General features: G+C 38.9%; 1 protein-coding gene across 2 annotated transcripts in view; it reads left to right on the top strand.

Moving 5' to 3' along the window:
* Nucleotides 1-13,871, top strand: part of ERCC6L2 (ERCC excision repair 6 like 2) — a 76,838-nt gene extending 62,967 nt beyond the window's left edge. For both annotated transcript variants that reach the window (XM_081941701.1, XM_081941700.1), the window contains exons 19-20: nt 7,527-7,714; nt 11,222-13,871. In XM_081941701.1, coding sequence (XP_081797827.1) covers nt 7,527-7,714; nt 11,222-12,152 — 1,119 coding nt within the window. In that variant the 3' untranslated portion in view covers nt 12,153-13,871. The remainder of the gene's footprint in view (nt 1-7,526; nt 7,715-11,221) is intronic.
* The last annotated feature ends 8,020 nt before the right edge of the window (nt 13,872-21,891 follow it).

Below are 21,891 nucleotides of genomic sequence, written 5' to 3'. Positions count from 1 at the left end.
TCATTCAGGCATCATGCAGAAGCTCTACTAACCGCATTTATGATGCCACATGGCAGACTTTTGCTCTTTGGTGTTCCAACCAGACTGTTGACCCACTTAGGGCATCTATTCCAAAGATATTGGACTTCCTGCAGAGGGGGCTTGATCAGGGGCTTACCCCTAACACGCAGGTGGCTGCTCTGGCCTCTGTTTTGGACAGCCTGGCATCCGAACATCTGCCTTCTCACCCTTTGATCCAGAGATTTCTGCGTGGAGCGTCCAACCTGTGTCCCCCTGCCATACCTAGATATCTGACTTGGGACTTGCCTCGTGTCCTAGAGGCTTTGACCTCCGCGTCCTTTGAACCTATGAGATCCACTTCTTTGAAACTGTTGTCCTTTAAAACACTGTTTTTGGTGGCTGTAACCTCAGCCAGATATATTTCTGATTTGGCTGCTCTATCAGTCAGGCATGACTTGTGCGTGTTCCATCCAGACCGAGTTGTCTTAAGACTGGACCCGACATTCATACTGAAGCTCAGCAGCTGTTTCCGCCGAGGTCAGGAGTTGACCTTACCTGATTTCTGTCTGTCTCCCCATCACAAGAGGGAGTGCAAGTGGCACACTCTTGGTGTACGTCATGCCCTCAAGATCTACATCGACCGCACCACCTCGTTCCACCACTTGGAAGCTCTCTTCATTTCCTTTCGCCAGGCCTCCTTGGGTACCAAAGCTTCATCGTCTAGTCTGGGGCACTGGATAAGAGCCTGTATTAAACTGTCTTATGAACTTCAATCCATACAGGTCCCTGCAAACATTACAGCTCACTCTACACGCAGCGCTGCAACATCTGCACTTGGTCCACTCAAGCCACCTTGGAAGAAGTCTGCCGGGCGGCCACCTGGGCGTCTCCCACAGTCTTCATACATCATTTCAAGTTAGACAAACGCGTTGGCTGACGCGGCTTTTGGGCGCAGGGTGCTGCAACAAGTGCTTGTGCTTAATGAACCTTTTTTACAATTTCCCACCCTAGTGGACAGCCGAGTCTTTGGTACGTCCCAGTCTGGCTGCTGTTTCTACGATAACAGGAAAATGAGCGTTGATTCTTACCTGATATGCTCATTTTCTGGTAGAGTTGAGACAGCAGCCAGCTCCACCCTGGTATGGGTCACGCGAGGGAATTCCTTGTGTGGAGGACAGAGATACAGTGACTATGGACTTTCACTTTTTGCTCACAATTCTCACTTGAGTCTACAGTTTTCCTTCATCTGAAACTGGGGAGGAGCCACAAGGCCCAATGACATCATAAGTGTAGACTCAGTCCTCTTGGTTAATGGACGGAGCATACCCAGTCTGGCTGCTGTCTCTACTCTACCAGAAAATGAGCGTATCAGGTAAGAACCAACGCCCATTCTCTGTTTTTGGTCTCCCAGTTTTGTATTATTGGCCAAGTTTATTTTTTTCCAATATTATGTCAAGTGAACATTTTTCACCATCAGCATATATTTCAATAAGTTGTGATATTTTAAATTTATACTATGGAATCATTACTAATGAAAATGTTTGTGGTTTTAATTCAGATTTTATTTTCAAAACTCCCAGATTTTTTTTAATGTATTTCTTTTCTTTTTTGTTTTTTTTCCTTCAATACTTTGTTAGAGTGATGCTAGGGGAGTTTTGAATCAGTTTAGTGTTTCTGTTTATAAGAATTACAAATTTCAGTTTGTAACATTTTTCTAAGAGGGCAAGTAAAGTGACTGAAGACATCTACTTATAGGAAAACTGTGAGGAAAAAGCCAAAAGAGTGAAGTGAGAAAGAAATTGAATGTTTATTTATTTCTTACATTGTATGCTACCTCAGTCACAGAAATGACTTGAGGCTGTTTTAGTCTAGCCTCTAGGACCATGATGGCGAACCTATGGCACGCGTGCCACTCGTGGCATGCAGCTCCCTTTTTGTGGGCATGTGAGCCATTGCCCCAGTTCAGCTCCACTGCGCATGGGAGCACGCCTCCTGCCAGCCAGCTGGTCGTCAGGTCTCTGCTGTGCATGCATGGGAGGGATGTGCGGCGGTGTGCATGTGCGGGGGATGGGGATGTGCATGGGGAGGTGTGTGTGGGGCGCATGCATGGGGGCTGCACACATGTGCGTGGGGGTGTGATGTGCTCCGCCCCCTGCAAATGCATGTGTGGGCCCATGCGGGGGGCGGGGCATATGCATGTGGGCCATGCACACATGCACATGGGCCACAGCGCATGTGCAGGAGCCGCAGCGCATGTGCGGGAGCCTCACACACATTGCATTTTGGGGGTTTGGGCGCGCTTTGGGCAGGGGTTAGCCATCACTGCTCTAGGGGTTCACATGAAAGGAGATCATAATGGATAAGGTGTCTGCATTTCTAGAGAAAAGATAGGATATATGTTAAATAAATGTACATATAATTAATTGATATATAAAGAAAAGAAAGAAGTGGAGTGTTAATTTTGTGAACAATCTAGTACAAAAAAAAATCATTGTAACAGTTGTGAATGTATTTCCTAAGCAGTGGAGAGGCTCAAGGAATCTCAGATGCTCAAACTTCCCCAGTTCACAGTAACAGTGAATTACAGTGGGGGAGAGATATTCTTTGTCACAGATAACAGAGAGATATCTAACAACTCCCTCTGTTATATATAGAATCTTTTTTACAGATATATGTATAGTTGAACCAAAGAGGAAGTGGGAGAAAAGGGGTGGACATGACAAGGTGGCTTACCATCTCCTCAGCAGCCTCTGCTTAAGTTGGATCTCCCAGAAAGCTGGAGAAAGTCCAGAATTAACTCTGTGGAAATGGTAAAAATCTATTCATAATTTTGCATCAGATCTTGATTGATTTTTCTGGATGGTGCTAATTAAGCGTTATTGACTCTTGTTCTCATTTATAAATTAAGGTATTAAACATGTAACTCAGCTTTGCTTTCCAGCCTTTAGGCTGAACAAAAAAATCAAAACCCTCTATTTATTTATAAATGTCTTGATATGCTATCACTTCAAGACAAAACATCATTATCACAGCAGAAGCTTCTTGTGGCCTGCTTGGCTCACTGCATATATTTTGTATGTTTCTTTTTAAAAAGTAGATTTCATATATCTTTTTTAAAAGTAAAATTTGATTTTGTTTATGTTTTGTGAGATTGATTTATTTCCCCAGGGCTGGTTGAAACCTCAAGTTACAAGCACCAAGATATACAGCCAGGAGTTTGCATCATAACAATTCTTCAATTTTTAACCTTCATTTTAACCTTTTAAAAACTGGAAAAAGAAAGCAAATTATAAGATCCTGATTCACACTGGGATTTGAGGGAGAATGCCCAGTGATGTGCCCCTCGATGGTAGGTGGTGGCTGCAGAACTAGTCAAGCCATAATCGCCCAGGCAAGAGACAAGGCCGGGGGCTTTTTGGAGAGTCGGTTTGAGATTTCCAGCCTTGTATACATGAGCTCAGCTGTTTTGCTACAGTAAGATAAACATCTAGAAATTAATTTAAACAATTTTGGAATGGCATTGACATTTAAGATGTCACGATCTCAAATAATTACACTTTAGCAAAGATTCAAACAGTTTGCACAGCATGTTTTTCCCCTCTATTTTGAACCATCAGTGTTGTTCTGAAATTTGCTGATTTTCAAGCCCTGATTAAAAATAACATCAGCAAACATTTTCATTCTTATATGATACCGTTTGAAATGTGTTGAGCTTTATTTCTTGATAGTCATTTGTGAGAACTCTGTAGATGTTTAGCATGATTAGCTGCCTTCCTTTGAATGTTTGACAAATTCAAATGAATTCAGTATTCCCACATAACAGATAGCTAGTTGGTTTGTTTAGCTAGCAGGGTTTTTTCTTCTTCTTCTTCTCCTTTCCCTAAATACTACTTCAAGGATAATTTATGAAAGTTTAAGCTTATTCTGCCATTAGTATGAAATATATTCTGTTTACAATTTTATTATTTAGCCTTTGGGCAGAAACTTAACAGTTAATTTTGAGAAGAGTGTTTCAAATACAAGCTTTGTAAGCACATTTAGCAATGTCCCCGTCCCCCCTTTTCAAATTCCAGATCCCATCTGTAATAATTTATTTGTACTAAGAAGTACTGCATTAGTTTTAACAACATTTCTGTTCCCTTAAAGACAAGAAAGTTTGTGGGCTTCTCGTCTACTTACAAAACTTGGTTATTTTCCAATTTTTTTAATGCTACTTTTCTGCTTAACACGTGTGGATTGGTACTATTTAATGAATAAGGCATATAAATGAACATTCTGAGGTTTCAAAATTATTTTAAGAAAGAAATGATTATATATTTGTTTTCCATTAATTCAGCAATGATATATTAATATACTTTTAAATTCCCCAGTGGTTTATATAAGACTATAGGGAGGAGAGGCCACTGTCCTAGTAATATGTATTGCTTGCTAACATCAGTTTGATCTGTTGAAAATCAAGGTTATAGAACCAAGGTAGGTATTCAGCATTTAAAGTAACCATATTAGGTTTCCCAGTTGTATCATCTTGCCGTTTTTATCATCTCCACCTCAGGATAGGCAGTATCCTATCAATGGACCAATAATTTTTTGGAAGGCAGTTTCACATGAATGGTTGTAATGATATAAGCCACTTTCAATACCTGGGCAATAATAACTGAGAGCAGGGTACTAAAATACTCACAGAAACTTCCTTAGGCACCTACCATGTTGTTCTTCCATTGGCCTTTTATAGATTTTTAAAAAATGTATATATTTTTAATGGATTACTTGGCAGAGTTTCAACCTCCTGTATTATCTTCCTTTTCATTAATGCCTTTAGGACCCAAATGGACCCAACTTGCTTTGTTTAAAAATAAAAGTTATACTGTCTACTGCTTTGATTTTCCCATCTGCACAGAATAAGTATAAAGATATATAGTAAAAGTGCAACGTTAAAAGAACATCCTGAAACAGGGAGTAGGACTAGAAACTACCTCCTCCATGCATATGTATATGTATATGTACTGTTTATATTTGTATATTTTATGTGTTTTATTGTACGCCGCCCCGAGTCCTTCTGTTGAGGGTGCGGCTAACAAATAAAATTTGATTTGATTTGATTTGATAGAAATGGTAGTAAATAGCTGAAGGACCTCTACCACCCTGGCCTTCAAGAAGGCCATTGGGACTTGTCTGTTTCCCTGGATCAGAGTTGAGCCCACACATATATGTTTGGCATAAATTTAGAATTCTTTATTGGCCAAATGTGATTAGACACACAAGGAGTTTCTCTTCGGTACATAAGCTCTTAGTGTACATGCAACAATAGTGATAGATCATTATCATAGTCAGTGTAAAAATACATTCATCATAAAACATTAGATACAACATTTAGTGATAGTCATAGATACTAAATAAGCAATAGAAATGTTATGTTGCCTAGTTCATATTAAATATGCAGCTTTCATTATTCTTCTGGCAGATAATGAAGAGGATATAAAATAAGGAAAAAAGTGGGAGAGGTTGGATTGTAACATCAATAACATTAAAATACAGTGGTTCAAAATAGTGGCACCAAGATAAAAATTCACTTCAAGCAAATTGAGTCAGGACAGGACTTTTTTCGTGCAATTCTAAAATTGACCGAACAGGAGGGCAAGGAATTAAATGAGGAATATTACTGGGATGCATTGCAAAAATTATCATGGAAAACATCTGGAAAAGCAAGGACATTAAGATATCAGTCTAGAAACCAGGATATTGTGAATTCACACAGGTGGCAGGAAAGCCACCTGCGGTACTTTGGGCCAATCACTTTCAGGCCAATTCACAGAACTGTTGTGAGAAAAATAGGCGGAAGATGTCATCTTCGGCATGTTCACTGTCTTGTTATGTGTAAAAATAATACAGTTAGGATACAAGTAAATAAATAAAACCAACTAACAAATTAAGAATAGCAGATGCTTTTGTTTTCCCTGTAATTGTTTATGGCATTTATAATTTGACAATAAAAAAGATAGAAAAAAAGCAGACTCCGATCAAATGATGAGTTGGAAGACAGCTGTTGTAATATCTTGAGAAGCAAAAATAACAAAAGAGAAAAGTTTAGAGGAAAGCCAGAAATCCTACTGCAAAGTAAGATGACTAAATTAAGACTACGGTACTTTTTTAGGTCAAGACCTCAATTTCTAGGAAATTGAGTCAAGACCAACCTTTGGTAACTACTTCCATATAGTTTTATTTCTATATGTATTGATATTATTATTAACTGGTTTACTATTGTCTGCCTTTAGGATGCTTTTTCAACCTTACAAATCTGGTCAATTGACCCCCAATTTCCCAAATGGTCTCCCATCAAATAACAACCAGACCCAATCCTACTTAATATTTACAATCAGTCCTGTATGTTCTAGATAAGTACTGAAATCTAAATTGGTTTAGTGTTAACTGAAAGTAGTTGTGAGTGGCTTGAAACTGGGAGAGTGAGTTTTAGTCCCACTCTAGGCACAAAGCCAACTAGATGACCTTAGGTTACTCATCTATCTGAACCCTAAGAAGCAGGCAATGGCAAACCACTTCTGAAACCTTACCAAGAAAACTGTGGGGATTTATCCAGGCAGTGGCTAGGAATCAATTGATGTTCGGAGGTGTGTGTGTGTGAAACTAATCTATTTTAAAGATTGTTTAGAAACTGCAGTTGGTCCAAAATATAGTATTGTAGGAAGAATATTTCTTAAGAATGTGGATTACTTTATACTTGCCAATGTTATTTCTTGGGTTTCTTGCTTGTTTTAGAAATCAATTATAAAGCTGGGAACTAAAATAGACCATGTTAGTCCATTTAAAATCTTAGATGTGGTATATGAAAAAAAGAACTTACTTTATATGGATCTGCTTAATTCCTAAACTTCTATGCTACTGTCATTGAAAGTATAATGGAAGGGGAAAAGGAACAGAAGTGAAAAAAGTGTGAAATCTTCACAGATTAATTGGACATCTTTTTCTTGATTAGATTTTGAAATCGACTGTCATTCCTATTTCATTTTCACATGTCTTCATTTATGCTGATTTTAGTTTAATTTTACTTTTTTGTTTAATTCTTGATGTTACTATAGATGTTACATTTTAAGTTTTATTCTATTTTGGCTATTATTTACTGTTTGTATGATTTATAGCTTGCAAAAAGGGGATATAATTGAAATATAAACACCAGTTTACATAAACTGATTTCTCAAAAGCTACCTGTTTCTTTCTCTTTTTCCTTTATATGAGTGCAGGAAAAAGCTCTGTTGAATTTCACTGCAAAAGAACCATTACTGAGAGTGATCATTTTTCACAAAGTGGCTAACGTTTTGGTGGCATGCTAACATTAATTAAAAATCAATTTCCCAATCAAAACATCAAGCAGTTGATGATATTATGAATCCCAACGTAACAAGATGACAATCATTTTGACACAAAATCTGAAAGGAAAAAGCAAGCGTGTTATGAGAAATAATGCTGAATAAAAATAACTATTACAATATTTTACTTTAAATTTGATTTAGAGAAGCAGACAGAGTCCTGAAGATGTGTCATCAAAGAGAAAAAATGTGAAGCAGGATCATTTAACAAGTGAAGCCAGCAGGCCTTCTCTCCTTTATATTACACATCCTGTACACCAGAAACGGAAGAGCGTTCACCGTATAGGCTCAATTACCTTCCTGGTTGGAAAGACACCTAGAAAAATCCGCAGGTAAGATTACAATGTGGGATTGTAAAATTTTAAGTGGCCTCAGGTTTTCTGGGTCCTGTTTAATTGTACTGAACAAGATTTTAAAATAAAATTTAAAATTAATAAATAAAATAAGAAAAAGAAATAAAATAAAATCTATTTGGAATTATTATTTATTATATTTTGGAAACTATTTAAAATATTTGTCCTTACAATTATAGCTTTTTGCAAATTAATGCAAGCGTTGGCAGTACTTTATATCAATCTCCTCCGGGTGCCGTCCTCTAGAGATTGTCAGAGGGCGGTGCCCAGGAGTAGGTCCTTCTCTGTGGCGGGCCCTACCCTTTGGAACGACCTTCCCCCAGACATTAGAACAACAACCGATCTCCGCTCCTTCCGCAGTAAACTGAAGACCCACCTGTTTCGGCTAGCCGGCCTGGCATAATTCGACAACTTTTCCACCCCTAGGTCATTTTTAATTGTCAATTTTAGTTTTTAAACTATTAATGTTATTGGGGTTTTAACCTTTTTCAGTATTGTAATTATTTATTTATTTTTTACCTCCTCTGTATGACACTGTGCTTGCTGACTGTTGCTTGTGTACGTCGCCCCGAGTCCCTGTGGGGAGAGGGGGCGACTAATAAGTTTAAATAAATAATAAAAATAATAATAAATAATTAATTTTTGGCTATTGTGTGTAACATGCAGATGTAGCTGAAATTATTTTGTAATAGTTTAGTGTAACAAAATGTGTTTACTGAAATCCCTTCATTCCTACATGAATTGTTAATGATATACATTTACAGCTGTGGCATTGTTTAATATCTCTTCTCCATTGGTAATATAGGTAGTCCTCGACTTACAACAGTTCATTTAGTGACTGTTCAAAGTTACAATATCACAGGAAAAAGTGACTTATGACCATTTTTTCACACTTATGACTATTGCAGCTACCCCATTGTCACATGATCAAAACTCAGACAGTTGGCAAGTAACTCATATTTATGATGGTTGCAGTGTCCCGGGGTCATGTGATCCCCTTTTCAATCTTTTGACAAGCAAAATCAATGGGAAAATCAGATTCACTTAACATGTTACTAACTTACCAATTGCCATGATTCACTTAACAACTGTGACAAGAAAAGTCGTAAAAGGAGACAAAATGTTTCACTTAGCAAGTGAAATTTTGGCTCAATTGTGGTCGTAAGTCGAGGTCTGCCAGTAGCTGCAGAGTCTTCTACCAGTAATAAACAGAAAAAAAATCCAGAGATTGGGCTGAGTGAAAAGCCTGTGTTCTAACTGAGCAGTCACAGTGTAGATATTTAATTATAAGTATTTGATCTAACTATTGGAAAGTGACTTTTGAGAGAAACTAGGTAATGAAACACTCTATTTCATTTATGCTGACCTCATCAAGATTTGTAAGAAATGTTTTATGAAGTCTGCATTGGCCAAGAGTGTCACGTTTCATTCCAGAATCACTGCATCATAGTTTTATTAGCTTGAGCACTCACATCTCCTTTTCATGAGGTGAATTATTCCTGAAAATCTCCAAAATGGTTAGGATAGAAAAAGAAGCAAAATGGTAGTTTAAGAATGCTTTCTTTGATGTGATCTCTGGTAATTTTCATATGGGGCAGATTAAGGTTAATGTCCTCCTACTTGGGGCCTTTGTCATTTCAGAAATACAAGTAAGGAGTGGCCTTTAGAGGCTTTTTACCTCTCTTTAGCTTACCATATCCAGGAATCTAGACTGATGCTAGACTCCAAAATTGAGGGAGATGGTTTTAGCAGTCACTGAAATCATTAACATAGTTTAAGAAACATATAAGCATTTGAGATCATAAGGTCTTAATGACACTTCCATAATGAAATATATTGCTTTCTTGGATTAGACCAATTATATTTTAAAAGCAATTTGGTTTGTGCAAATTAGAGTACAAATCATACTTTATGTACTATAAAATAAGTATGAAACACAAATATTGCCAAATTTACTATAATTTATTTAGTGAAAGTAGAATTATTAAAGTTACAATCAGTATAAATAGTAATATAATAAAGATCGAAGGCAGATGGAAGGAAGAGAGACGTTTTACCAGATCAGAAGCTTTAACATGCTCTGTGAAAACATTTCTTGTGGTTTGAAAAACTTGGTTTATGCTTCCTTGGGAAAAATTCCAGAGGTTGTGTTTACAGAAAATTAGGGAGCTTTTTCATGTGTTTTAGTAAGAAGAAAGATTGTATATTGAGAGATGAGTAAATAAGTTTAAACAAATGAATAGGTCTTGGTATTTTTGTTCAGATCGTAGAGTCTAATGATAAAATAGATATTTTTATATTTTCTAAAAAACCTCTCTACATTTTTTCACTGTCCTTGTTTGAAAGCTTTTTAAAGTTTTGTAATAGGAAAGAAAACTTTCCCCCCTGATCTCTTTGACAATTGCAGATGTCCATATGTCATTATTTTTCAGGGGTTGAAAATTTCTATTCCCTATAAGAAAGTTATTTTTGAAAATTCTGCATCAATTCAGATCCAACACCAAACCTCTGTGATCTGACAACATCACAAAATTATCCTTCTCAGATGATCCATAGTATAATTCTAGCATTTTGCTTAAAACTGATGCAGATGACAGTGTTTACCTAATTGCCAAATTCATTTCGGGTTGTTTTAGGTAGTTTGCACAAACATTGCTTTAGATTCCAAACCCCAATCTGCAAAGTTTAAGTAGGGTCCCCACCCATTTCATGTTTTGTTTTTATTTAAACAAAATTCCAATCCAACATTTCCTGTGTCTGGATTTCAAACCATGATTTTAAAAGAATCATAATTTAGTAGCCATTCACAAATCTTAGCTCAACATTTAGAGGTGGTATTCAGCCGGTTCGGACCAGTTTGGGCGAACCGGTAGCGGAAATTTTGAGTAGTTCGAAGAACCAACAAATACCACCTCTGGTTGGCCCCACCCTCCCACCCCGTCATTTCCTGTCCTATATTCCCTTGTTTTTTAGCTCAGCTGATTCTCACGGCAGAGCGGATTGCCACGCCTCAGCTAAGCAAAAAGCAGCTCAGCTCACCAGCACTGACACCAAGGGTGGTCTTTGAGTGCTGTGCGCGCGCGCAGAGTGCTCTCTCAAAGAACTGGTAGGAAAACATTTGGAATCCCACCACTGAATCTGAATTCTTAATAAGATTTGGGAGCTGGGGCAGAGGGACCAGTTAAGAAAAGTCTTTCTATTCCCTACTTAATATTAACATCTTTCACTTGCATAATCTCACAAGCAGAACAATAAAAATAGTGAATGATAAATCAAGGAATTCAGACCATGCTGTTACCTCAACCTTTTTCCCTTCCAAAATAACTCACTGATCTAGATGTAGTCATAACATCAGACTTTGTGACCATATTTCCCTCTTAGCCCTAACCTGGTTTTGAAAGTAGTGTCATTGATTAACCTTGATATCGATTATCTGTTTTCCTGTCCTTTGAGAGAATTAACTATTCTTTTCCCCAATTGCTGCAGGAAGCAGTTTGAGGAGATGGCAGATCTTTTTTATAAAGCTCCTGTGGAAGAATTTGCAAAGTACATCACTCAAGCTACATCAGAAGAAAGGCAGAAAATGTTGACAGAATTTTACAGTGCAAAACACCCAGAATTAAAAGATCTTTTAAAAGTTGATGTCTCGGCTTCTGTTTCAGAAGAAAACAAGGAAGGCGGCAAGCGTAAAACCAAGTTCAGGAAAAAACACTCCAGTTGTAACCCTGGGCAATTGAAGCCTGATCTTCCTATAGATCTGGGTGTTCCAGGTAGATCTGATGCTGTAGAAAAACGATTTCAGCATAAGCTTTCTGCACAGGCTCCTGGGGGTCAAAATGGGGAAGACAAACAATTGCCAGCTGATATTCTCGAAGACGGCATTAATGGGAGAAACAGTCTGGCATCCAAAGACTTTATGGCATCTGAGTCACTAACCAGTAAATCAAGACTAATTGAGAGACTGTCTGCAAGTAGTTCTAAAGGACAGCTGAATTTGAAGGGGACACTGTCGCCCAAAAAACTTCTCATGTCTGACTCGGCAAGCAGTCAGGCTGAAATCTGCCAGAAAAATGCTGTTGCAGACTTGCTAGGAGACACCTCTATTTTAAATGACCTCTTCACAAGTAATGAAAATAGTCCAGCCGACAGACCCAGGAGGCCTCTTAATGGGCCTGCCGAAAAAGCAGCAACTCGACCAAAAGATTTCTGGGACATGCTGAATGAAGAGAATGAGGAGTGTCTCCAAAGACTCACAGATGTGACAGTCATAGAGAAACTGTGTGAAAGACCGTCTTTCACTTCTTTGTCCAAAGAGAAAGAAGAGAGTGAGAAATCACTTTGGAAGGAAAATGACAATTTCTTATGGAAAATAGATAAGAAACCTGACACAGATGATGAATCTTTTTCTGTTATTTAATCTGGAATTTAAATATTGAGTGGGGGGGAGATAAAAATGTTCACAGACCTCCTTGAGTTACGTTTTATTCCCAGAACTGGCTTAATGCATTAAATAATTAAGTTAATTAAACAATATAACACATGTCAAGCTTTTTAAAAAGCTTTTTCAAGGATACCTTCCTTTCAGAAAGCTTACAAAGAAAATGTATGTATTTATTTTTCAGCCATTTTCTATCTGTTTTAAGAAATTTGCAAGAAAGGAAAAGATACGCCTTTAAAAAGAATTGAAGAAAATTCAGAGACATTGAGTGAGGGTATTTTTTCCCCATCTTCTGTTTTTTTCAGTGGGAACTGGAACAAGTAGATTTGAAAAACTGAACAGCCTTTTTGCATATTTGCAAAAGGCAAGTGAGTCACTTGATCAATTTGAAGGGAATCAGTTTTATTTCAACTTCAAATTAGCAATCAAATTTCAAAAATGTTTTCGATGTGGAGATTTTACCAATTTGCATTGTAGTTAAATCTCCACATTGAAATTTCCCCTTGCCTGCAAAGTATTATCCTTCTCTGTATGAAAAAGCAGCATCTTGAGGAGGTTAAGCAGAATCTCATTTTCTTTGCATGCAATCTCTGAGGTCAACCACATTACTCGCTTTCTACTTAGTTAAGTTACATGTATTTTTATCATGTATTTAGTGTGGTCAGGGCACAACAGATATTATAGTGTCATACTCTTTTAAATTGTTCATGCTCTGATGATGTTTGGATCGTAGGGGTTTATATTACATTTCTGAAGCAATTGAAAACTCAATTGGGACTACACTGAAAACAATATAGCCTTGGACTTAAAAATAAAAACTAAGTAATTTGTAAACACTTGGAAATTGTGGGGTTATGTACCAATTAAATCTTGCTTAGAATGAATTCATCAAAATAATGGGACTTTTGGATTTCAATTCCAATTTTTCAGTGTCTTCCCTGAGCATTATTAAATTTGGTTACAATGTACTCAAAATGTTTTGAAAGTACTCTGTGAATAAGAGGAGATAGTTGTACACTACAATTCGGAGAATATTTGGACAGAGAGAAATTCCACTGCGATGATGTAAATAGCAGAACAGGACTGCAGTGGATGAATTAGTATTTCTACCTACTTAAAACTAAAATGATCAGTGTATGAAGTATATGGTAATGTCCCCTTATCTGTTTCTATTTTAAAAAAAATCAATTGTATTTTAATATTTGTTTTAAAAACTTATTTTAAAAAAAAGCATTTTAATACCTGAAATTAGTAATTATTTATGTGTGGGATATCTTCTTGGGTCCATAAGAATTCTGGATGTTAGAATTTTAAGCACATAAAAAGACAAATCTTTCATAATGTTCTACTATTCATCTATTTTTTAATAACTTGAAAACTGTTAACTATAATACCTCACTGAAAATTTCCCACCAACATTTGTTAAGTGGATTGTATCTTTTCATTTCAATACAGAATTTTTGTAGATCACCAAAAATCACATTATGATATTCGCTATTTTACCTATAAATAGTTCTGTGTGTATATACTGTAAATTATTTTAAACATTTCCTAACTGCATTTCACCAAAGCTATGTGGTTGTGACAGATTATTAAAAGATGATTAGGAAACTTTAACTTGGATAATATTATTGTAAACTGTCCATTTGCAAATAAAAATGTTTCTTGCTTAAAAGCATAAAAGTGTAAAGTTTATGCCCCCATGAAATCTCTTAAATGTTAATTCTTAACTGAATATTCTTTCAATCTACATGATAAAACGGTTTTAAAAATATCCCTTGCAAGTTAAGTATGAACTACTAGAAAAACAATAAATGACCTTTTAACATGTTGCCTTCAGTAGCAAAATTGGGATACATTCAGAAATGTATCTGTCTTGAAAATAGCCCATGTTGAACTGTATAGCATGTTCAGACATCAGCACAGGAAATGTTTTATGATACTTTGCGTTATGTCCTAAACCATTTTATAATAATTTTTAATGTCATAAAACATTTTATAAAATTTGCCAAATTTCAGTAGCACAGGAGTTATGGGTCTCACATTTTGGACACATTCTGTAAATTATCCCTTTTGAGGTACCTTGGTTCAAAAATTGTTGCCCTACAATGTACCGTTAAAATATAGGTGTCTATACCATATTTTTCGGAGTATAAGACACAACTTTTTCCCTCAAAAAAGAGGGTGAAAATCTGGTTGCATCTTATACACTGAATACAGCATTTTTGGCCTCCTGAAACCATGCCCCCTTTGCAAAAATGGCCGTGCATAGCCTTTAGGAGGCTTCCAGAGTGCTCCTGGGGGCTGGGAAGGGCAAACATGAGTGAAAGACGGGGCATTTTTTGCTCATTTTTGCCCTCCCCAACCCCCAGGAGCACTCTACAAGCCTCCTAAAGGCTATGCATGCCCCTTTTTTGACAAAAAACGGGCCCGCTTTCATGAAAAACAGGCCCGTTTTTGGTAGGTCTGCAGAGTGCAAAAACTTTTTTTTAATTTGCCTCTTCAAAATCTTGGTGCGTCTTATACTCTGGTGAGTCTTATAATCCGAAAAATATGGTATATTTTCCTTTAGGAAAATAAATTGTATTAAATTACATGTACATCAAGGAAAAGTACACGTGAGGGGTTGTACTTATTTCTGTGATATACTGTACATTAAAATAAAATGAATAATCAAATAATTACATCAGGAACTGGCAGCACAGAAGCAATTCTGCATGAGACCGTGTAGGTTGCTGAAATCTCTGGAGAAGGTTGAAATCAGACTTTGCATGAGATTGCGTGATGGCAATAATGGAAATAAGCAAGTAAAATAATATAGTGTTAATAGGAAGAATGAAACAGCAATTCTCATTCAGCAAAGTTAAAAATATAAGGAAAGAAAAAGCTGCTTCCTTACCTTACTGAAAATCAACTTCTCTTCAACTGCTCATAAAATGCTATCCCTTGCAAAAGACAGGCTGTATGTAAGCAACTTTAGCCCCCTCCCTCCCCAGCACAGCCACTATGAAACAACAGCCATAACACTTATGTTCTTTCCCTTCCAACTTGGTGCTTGCATTTACATCTACAGGCATTTACAATTTCCTCCATTCAGTAGCAATTCTATTTGCAATGAGGGTCAGAGGTCATTGATGCTGCCCAGGTGTGATAAATGTGGTGTGTTACACATGCAGTCACACAGAAAACAAACACTCAGGTGTTAGACTGGTACTATTCAACATATTCTGGCATCGAATTTCTAAGGGTGCTCGGAAAGGTACCCTCTGGTGAATTGATTTACATTTTAAAGAAATGATACTTTAATAAAACCGTGAGGTCTACTTGACCAGATTCATGAAGGCTCCGTTTGACTTTGTGAACCTGTTAATGCAGTCAATACTAGAGCAAAACAAGAATTTTTAATCTAAAATTGTGCTGGGACTAATGTAAATATATGAATTTAACCCAATGAACTGTAGAGTTCTGTAATGCTTAGACCTTGGTCAATCCTCTGAAGCAATGAAATGAAGATGAACAGCAGATTAAGAGATAAGGAACTCTGTTCAAACTGTCTCCACCAATGTTTGAGAATCACAGTCTGCTTCCAAATACTTATCAGATATAGTGCCTAAGCCACTTTCAATGTTGCTTACCTGCTCAATAGGGAAAGCAGCATCATTATAACGAAGCCTTGCCAATTCTTTGGTTCAAGAACTTGTGAGCTACCAGACAACACTTTCCCCAGTTAGATCAATTGTGTGCTATTATATCTTAAAGTTAAAAACATAATACCGTGGTCTTATTTTCTTTTGGCTTGGGCCTTATTATCAGGGGAGGGCTTATTGTTTTGGGGTTGCCCTGCGGCTGCTCTCTTGCGAGCGGGCTACCAAAGAGCCAGGCACAGCCTCAGGGGCGAACGGCTGGGATGCACTGTCACAGCAGCGCAACACAGCAGCCATGAAGCGACCACGCTCATGAGCAGCCACCCGGCAAACCCCCTTTCCAACTGGGCACAGCACCATTCATTGGCCTAGGGGTATTGCCAAGCCACTTGAATGCATGTTCACCGCCGCCCGCCTCCTGTGGCTTGGCGCCTTCGAAATGCCAGTGAATGGCGCTCTGCACAACTGGAGAGGGGGGATTGCGCGAGCGGTTGTTCCACTCGCGCTCACATGCCTCCCAGCCTCACGATGCCTTGGCCCAGCTCTCCCTGCAGAGCCAGGGCACCTCCACTCCCGCCGCTGCCATCCCAGCATGGCTTTTTCGGCAGCTTCCAAACTGAGTCTTCCGGCAGTGGCCACTCTGGGCATACGCTCTATGGTTGTATGCTCTGGGAGTACGCTCTGCCAGCAGCCAGCCCACAACCATACTGCATATACCCAGAGTGGCCACTGCCGGAAGACTTGGCTTGGGAGTCGCAGAAAAAGCTATGCTGGGATGGCGGCGGCAGCAGTGGAGGTGCCCTGGCTATGCGGGGAGAGCTGGGCCAGGGCATTGTGAGGCTGGGAGGTGTGCGAGCGGGAGTGGAACAGCTGCTCGCACAGCCCCCCGTCTCCAGCCATGCAGAGCGCCATTCACTGGCATTTTGAAGGTGCCAAGCCACGGGAGCCGGGCGGCAGCGATCAGGCGCTCACGTGGCTTGGTGATACCCCTAGGTCAGTGAATGGCGCTGTGCCCAGCTGGAAAGGGGGTTAGTCGGGTGGCTGCTCGTGAGCATGGTCGCTTCATGGCTGCTGTGTTGCGCTACCGCGACAGCACAACCCAGCTGTTCACTTCTGAGTCCGCTTGCAAGAGAGCAGCCGCCCGGCAACCCCCCTCTCCAGCTGGGCATAGTGCCACTCATCAACCTAGCGGTATCCCAAAGGCGCCAAGCAATGCGATCACCTTCCCCCCCCCGGTTCCCATGGTTTGGCACCTTCGGAATACCACTAGGTTGGTGAGCAGCGCTCTGCCTGGCCAGAGGGGGTGGGGTTGTCCAGGGGGCTTATTTACAGGGGAGATCTTATTTTGCCCACCAGAAAAATGTGCCATGGTTTTATTATCTGGACATGTCATATATTTGGGGAAACACGGTAGTTGGTTAGTGTCTGAACGAGTTAAGTGTGTTGTATGAATCAGGTTTAGGTGCTTGAAAAGTGGAATTAAAATAACAGCAAATAAATAAATGGGGTTCCAGGAAAGGAAAGAATGGTGGAGCTGTCTATCTTTGCTCTGATCCACCAACACTTGTTTCCACCCTGCATATCCCAAGAATGTGATGCTATCCCTAACAGTCCACAACTCTTCGAATTAACTGGGAGCAAATGAGGTGGATTATAAATCGATTATACAGCAAGTTGGCTGTGGCGAGTTTTTCCATTCCGTACTGAAGGTTACCTTTCTCACCCCCTTTTCGTTTAGCGTTTGAGAATCTTTTTGTACCTGTTTCCATTCCCAACAATGCATGTTTCCCTCAGAAGATGATCTTGCCAATGTCATTGAATGCATTTTTTAAAAAAGTATTTTGCAAGGCAACATTTGCACATATGGTTATATTATTATAAAATCCCAAGTTTCCAACACTTGTTTTTCCATCAGATAGCAGGCCACCAAAAGAGAAGGTTGCCTCCTTCTGTTGATTACATCTTGCCCTGATCATAAAGAGCTGTATTGTAGAGCAAAATAAGTGCTTACGTAGAGCGATAACAGCATTTTTGTTTTCTTACCATAAAGAGTTGGTTAAAAAGTGGCAAAGGTCTGTCAAATATAAAGGAAGATAAAACCCTTATGTTATAGTACCATGTGTTTTGTACACATGGCATAGATCCCACCTTTTAAAAATGCTCTTCGGTAGAGCTAAATCAAGTTAGGAAAGGCCCCATTTCTGTGGGCTTCCCATAACTGCCTTCTTTACTATCTGCCTGTAGAACTCAGTGTCCCCTCAGTACTACTAAAAACCAATGTACGGAATTGTTTCTTTTTAATTTAGCCATTCCTTGACATCAAATATCCACTGCTACCCTAAAATAAATGTGTCAAGGAATTATTTTGTATGATAAATACACTCAGCCAAATTAAGCGTGGTTGAAAACCACCACCTCCACCCGCACACAACTCACTTCAGTTCCATAAACCTAAGGTTTTCACTATGATACATCATACAACTCCTTGGAAGACTGTAGGGGCTGATGACACCATAGTATGATGACTATTTGACCTGATATTTCAACATCATCTTCAACATTATAGGAAGTAGCAAAAGACATTAAGGGTATATGATACACACTTGTTAAACAAATAATCTCCATCAGAAGTTTCACCAGGATGTTGTGAATGGCAATATCTGAGCTCAAAGATAACAGAATGTTAGTGATTCAACATGTGGAATATTCTTAAATGAGTTATGCACTCATGGAGGTATCCAAGTGAAAGCTATAGGTGATTTCAATTAAGTTGAAGAAAATGATAACTACTGTAATATGTCAAAACACATAATATGTATGAAATGCATATTTAATACATAACAGAAATTTGAAGGTATAAATAGTATAATCGATCCCACATCACTTAGGTTTTTATATGAAGGAATTAAGTATAATTCACCTCATGTATATATTTTCTATAATTCCTTTTTGACAGGAAATGTAGCAAAATTATGAGACACCTGAAGGGTTGTATGGAATTGATCGATAAATAGATGGATGGATGGGTGGATGGATAGAAATGATAGAGATGATTGATAGATGATAGAGGATGGATGGATGGATGGATGGATGGATGGATGGATGGATGGATAGATAGATAGATAGATAGATAGATAGATAGATAGATAGATAATAGAAAGACAGGCAAACAGATAAATGATAGACATTTTAGTCCCTTATTTGAAGAAAACAGATTATAAAGAGATTGCATGAGATTGCATGAGATTTGTTCTTTGTATAGTCAAAATTATAACAATTTTTCAAGGAAGAAAAAATAGCACTGTCTGGAAATGACAAATGAGTAGCACCACTTTGAAAGACTAAAGCTAGAGAGCACATTGCATGGCACAAAAATAGACTGCCTTTTTAAAGCTACCAAACAAAGGCACGGAGTACCAGGTGAAGCCACTTTTTATTACTTTTATTACTTCTAGCTTGCCTTTACAAATAACCACAAGAAAAGTGCCCAGGACTCCCCTTCAACCCCTTCCCCCTAGAGTTGGGGAGGCATACTTGAAAAGACAACAATATACAGATCAGCTGCCTTTTCTTTTGGGAAAAGAAAAAAAGAGCATGCGGTGGGGAAAGGATTTTAGTGACTTTCCTCTTCACCGTGGCAAGCGCATACTGTAGTAATCCATTTTTTCATCAGCTCATTGCTAACAATCAGCCGCCTAAGCTCTGAAAACCTCCTTTTGCCATTCATTGTAGTCCGATGCTTAAAGGATTTAATGTCACTCATCATCTTATTTTGGAGGAGAAGGAGGGAGGGACAGTGGCAGGAGGGGAAGTGGAGAGAATGACGAAGGGAGTGAGCCAGAGTTCAGCAATTGCTGTGTGTGTGTGTGTGTGTGTGTGTGTGGTCTGAGGCCAGTTTCTCATGTTTTGCAGGGCAGGTTTCATTCTCAGTTCAAGCAAAACCTGGGTCTCTGAATGCCTTCCAAAATATAGACAACGGTTCTGTGTTGGACTGCTACTATTCACAAAAGCGAATAAGCTATTTGACTCAGGATGGATCCTCCCTTCTCCTGGAATGCTTGGTTATAATAATCTGAAAGCAAAAAAAAAAAATGGTCAGGAAATAATATAAACATTCAGAGAGGCCACTTGAGCTTTTGATGTTAGATTACATGGAGTGGATATCTAGAGGAGATTTAATCATGGTTGGTAAAGAAAGAAGAAGAAGAAAGTAATGTTGGCTGGGAATGAGCTTTTTGTATCAAGGACTCTAAGGTGAAGGTTTCCCTCGCACATATATGCTAGTCGTTCTCGACTCTAGGGGGCGGTGTTGATCTCCATTTCAAAGCTGAAGATCCAACACTGTCCGAAGACATCTCTGTGGTCATGTGGCCGGTATGACTAAACACCGAAGGTGCACAGAATGCTGTTATCCTCCCATCAAAGGTGGTCCCTATTTTTCTGCTTGTATTTTTATGTACTTTCGAACTGCTAGGTTAGCAGAAGCTGGGACAAATAATGGGAGCTGACTCCATTATGTCATGCTAGGGATTAGAACTGCCGAACTGCCAACCTTTCTGATCGACAAGCCCAGTGTCTTAGCCACTGAGCCACCATGTTCCTACTAGGATGCTAAACCATATCAGCATTTAATTTTCATTGAACAATTTGAATGCAAAACAATTCTAACATCCACAAAATAGTGTGTTTAAGCAGACCTTGTACCCAAATCCTTTTGGAATAAATTGTTTCATATAGCACCATATTAGCAACCTTTCTTTAAAAACAAAATAAAGCACACAAATGTTAAAATATTTTTTGAATATTTTTATAGTATTTAAAATTAAGGCTTAGTCAGTGCTATGTCTTCGCACGTGTGCTTAAAGAAATCATTTTGATTCTGGGATCAACAGGCTTTGTGGCGCATCCAGGCAGTGGACTGTTTTAGTGCAGAATCTCTGCAAAGACCTGAATGGGATCCTCCTGAACTCCTTGTCATGCACCATGTCATGTATATCAGGGGTGAGGTCCGGCAGGCACTATTAAATAAAAATTGATCTGCACATGAGCAGAAGCACAAAACAAGATGGTGGTGCCTACGGCACCGCCCAGAGAACCGGTTCAGGGGCATGGCAGGCCTGTGTTGCTGTCTGTTCCAGCGATCCAGGCTGCCAAATCACTATCTGTTCAATCGAACCGGGCCAAGCCTGGAGGAACCAGGGGTGGGATCCTGCCAGTGCTAACCTCTTCTATAGAAGAGGTTCCACAAATCTACAGAACCTGTTCCAGCTCCCTCTCCCCGCCCATCTGCACATCATCAAGATGAAGAGCAAGAGGAGGAATTCTGTGAGTTGAAGTCCACAAGTCTTAAAGCTGTCAAATTGGAACACCCCTGTGGGTTTTTTTCTAAAGGATTAGGGGTGCAAGGGTCTTGTAACTTGACAGCTTTAAGACTTGAACACTTCAATGCCAGAGTTCCTGAGCCATTATTTTGGTTGCTAAGCAAGAGTGTTGTTAAGTGAGTTTCACCACATTTTACAAGTTGGCCACACCTACCCAGTCACATGGCCGGCAAGCCACTCCCACAAAGCAGGCCACACCTACAGAAGAGGTTCTAAAAATTTTTGAAACCCACCACTGGTAGGAACCCACCACTGATGTACATGATAAGGAATGGTTAGTCAAAATCTATGGGGATGTCCATTCAGGACAGCTGTATTGTGATCTCTTTACCATACTAAAGAAGGCCATGGCATAAAATATTATTATATTAATTGCTCCCTTTCCTTACAGATGAAGAATGGGATGCTCAGTGTTCAACCAAAGGATGTCTTATAATTTCATGCTCATTTTGGGATTTGAACTCTGTTCTCCAGCATGTTATATCATACGTCAATAATCATAGTTTAGGATCTAAACTTTCTTTATAAGCTTATTCTCAGTACAGTTAGTCATGGAATGCAGAAGCCACGTTGCTTAGTCTTTCTAGGGGAACATTCAAATGATCCATCTGGGTTACCATGAGGCACTTTTATCCTGATAGTTTGTACTTTTTTTGGACCACAAAGTAAGTCCCACAGCCAAGCAGAGGAGTT

The sequence above is a fragment of the Natrix helvetica genome (assembly GCF_964273705.1).
Source record: "Natrix helvetica genome assembly, chromosome: 2".
Lineage (NCBI taxonomy): Eukaryota > Metazoa > Chordata > Lepidosauria > Squamata > Natricidae > Natrix > Natrix helvetica.
This window is presented reverse-complemented; position numbering and strand designations above follow the sequence as displayed.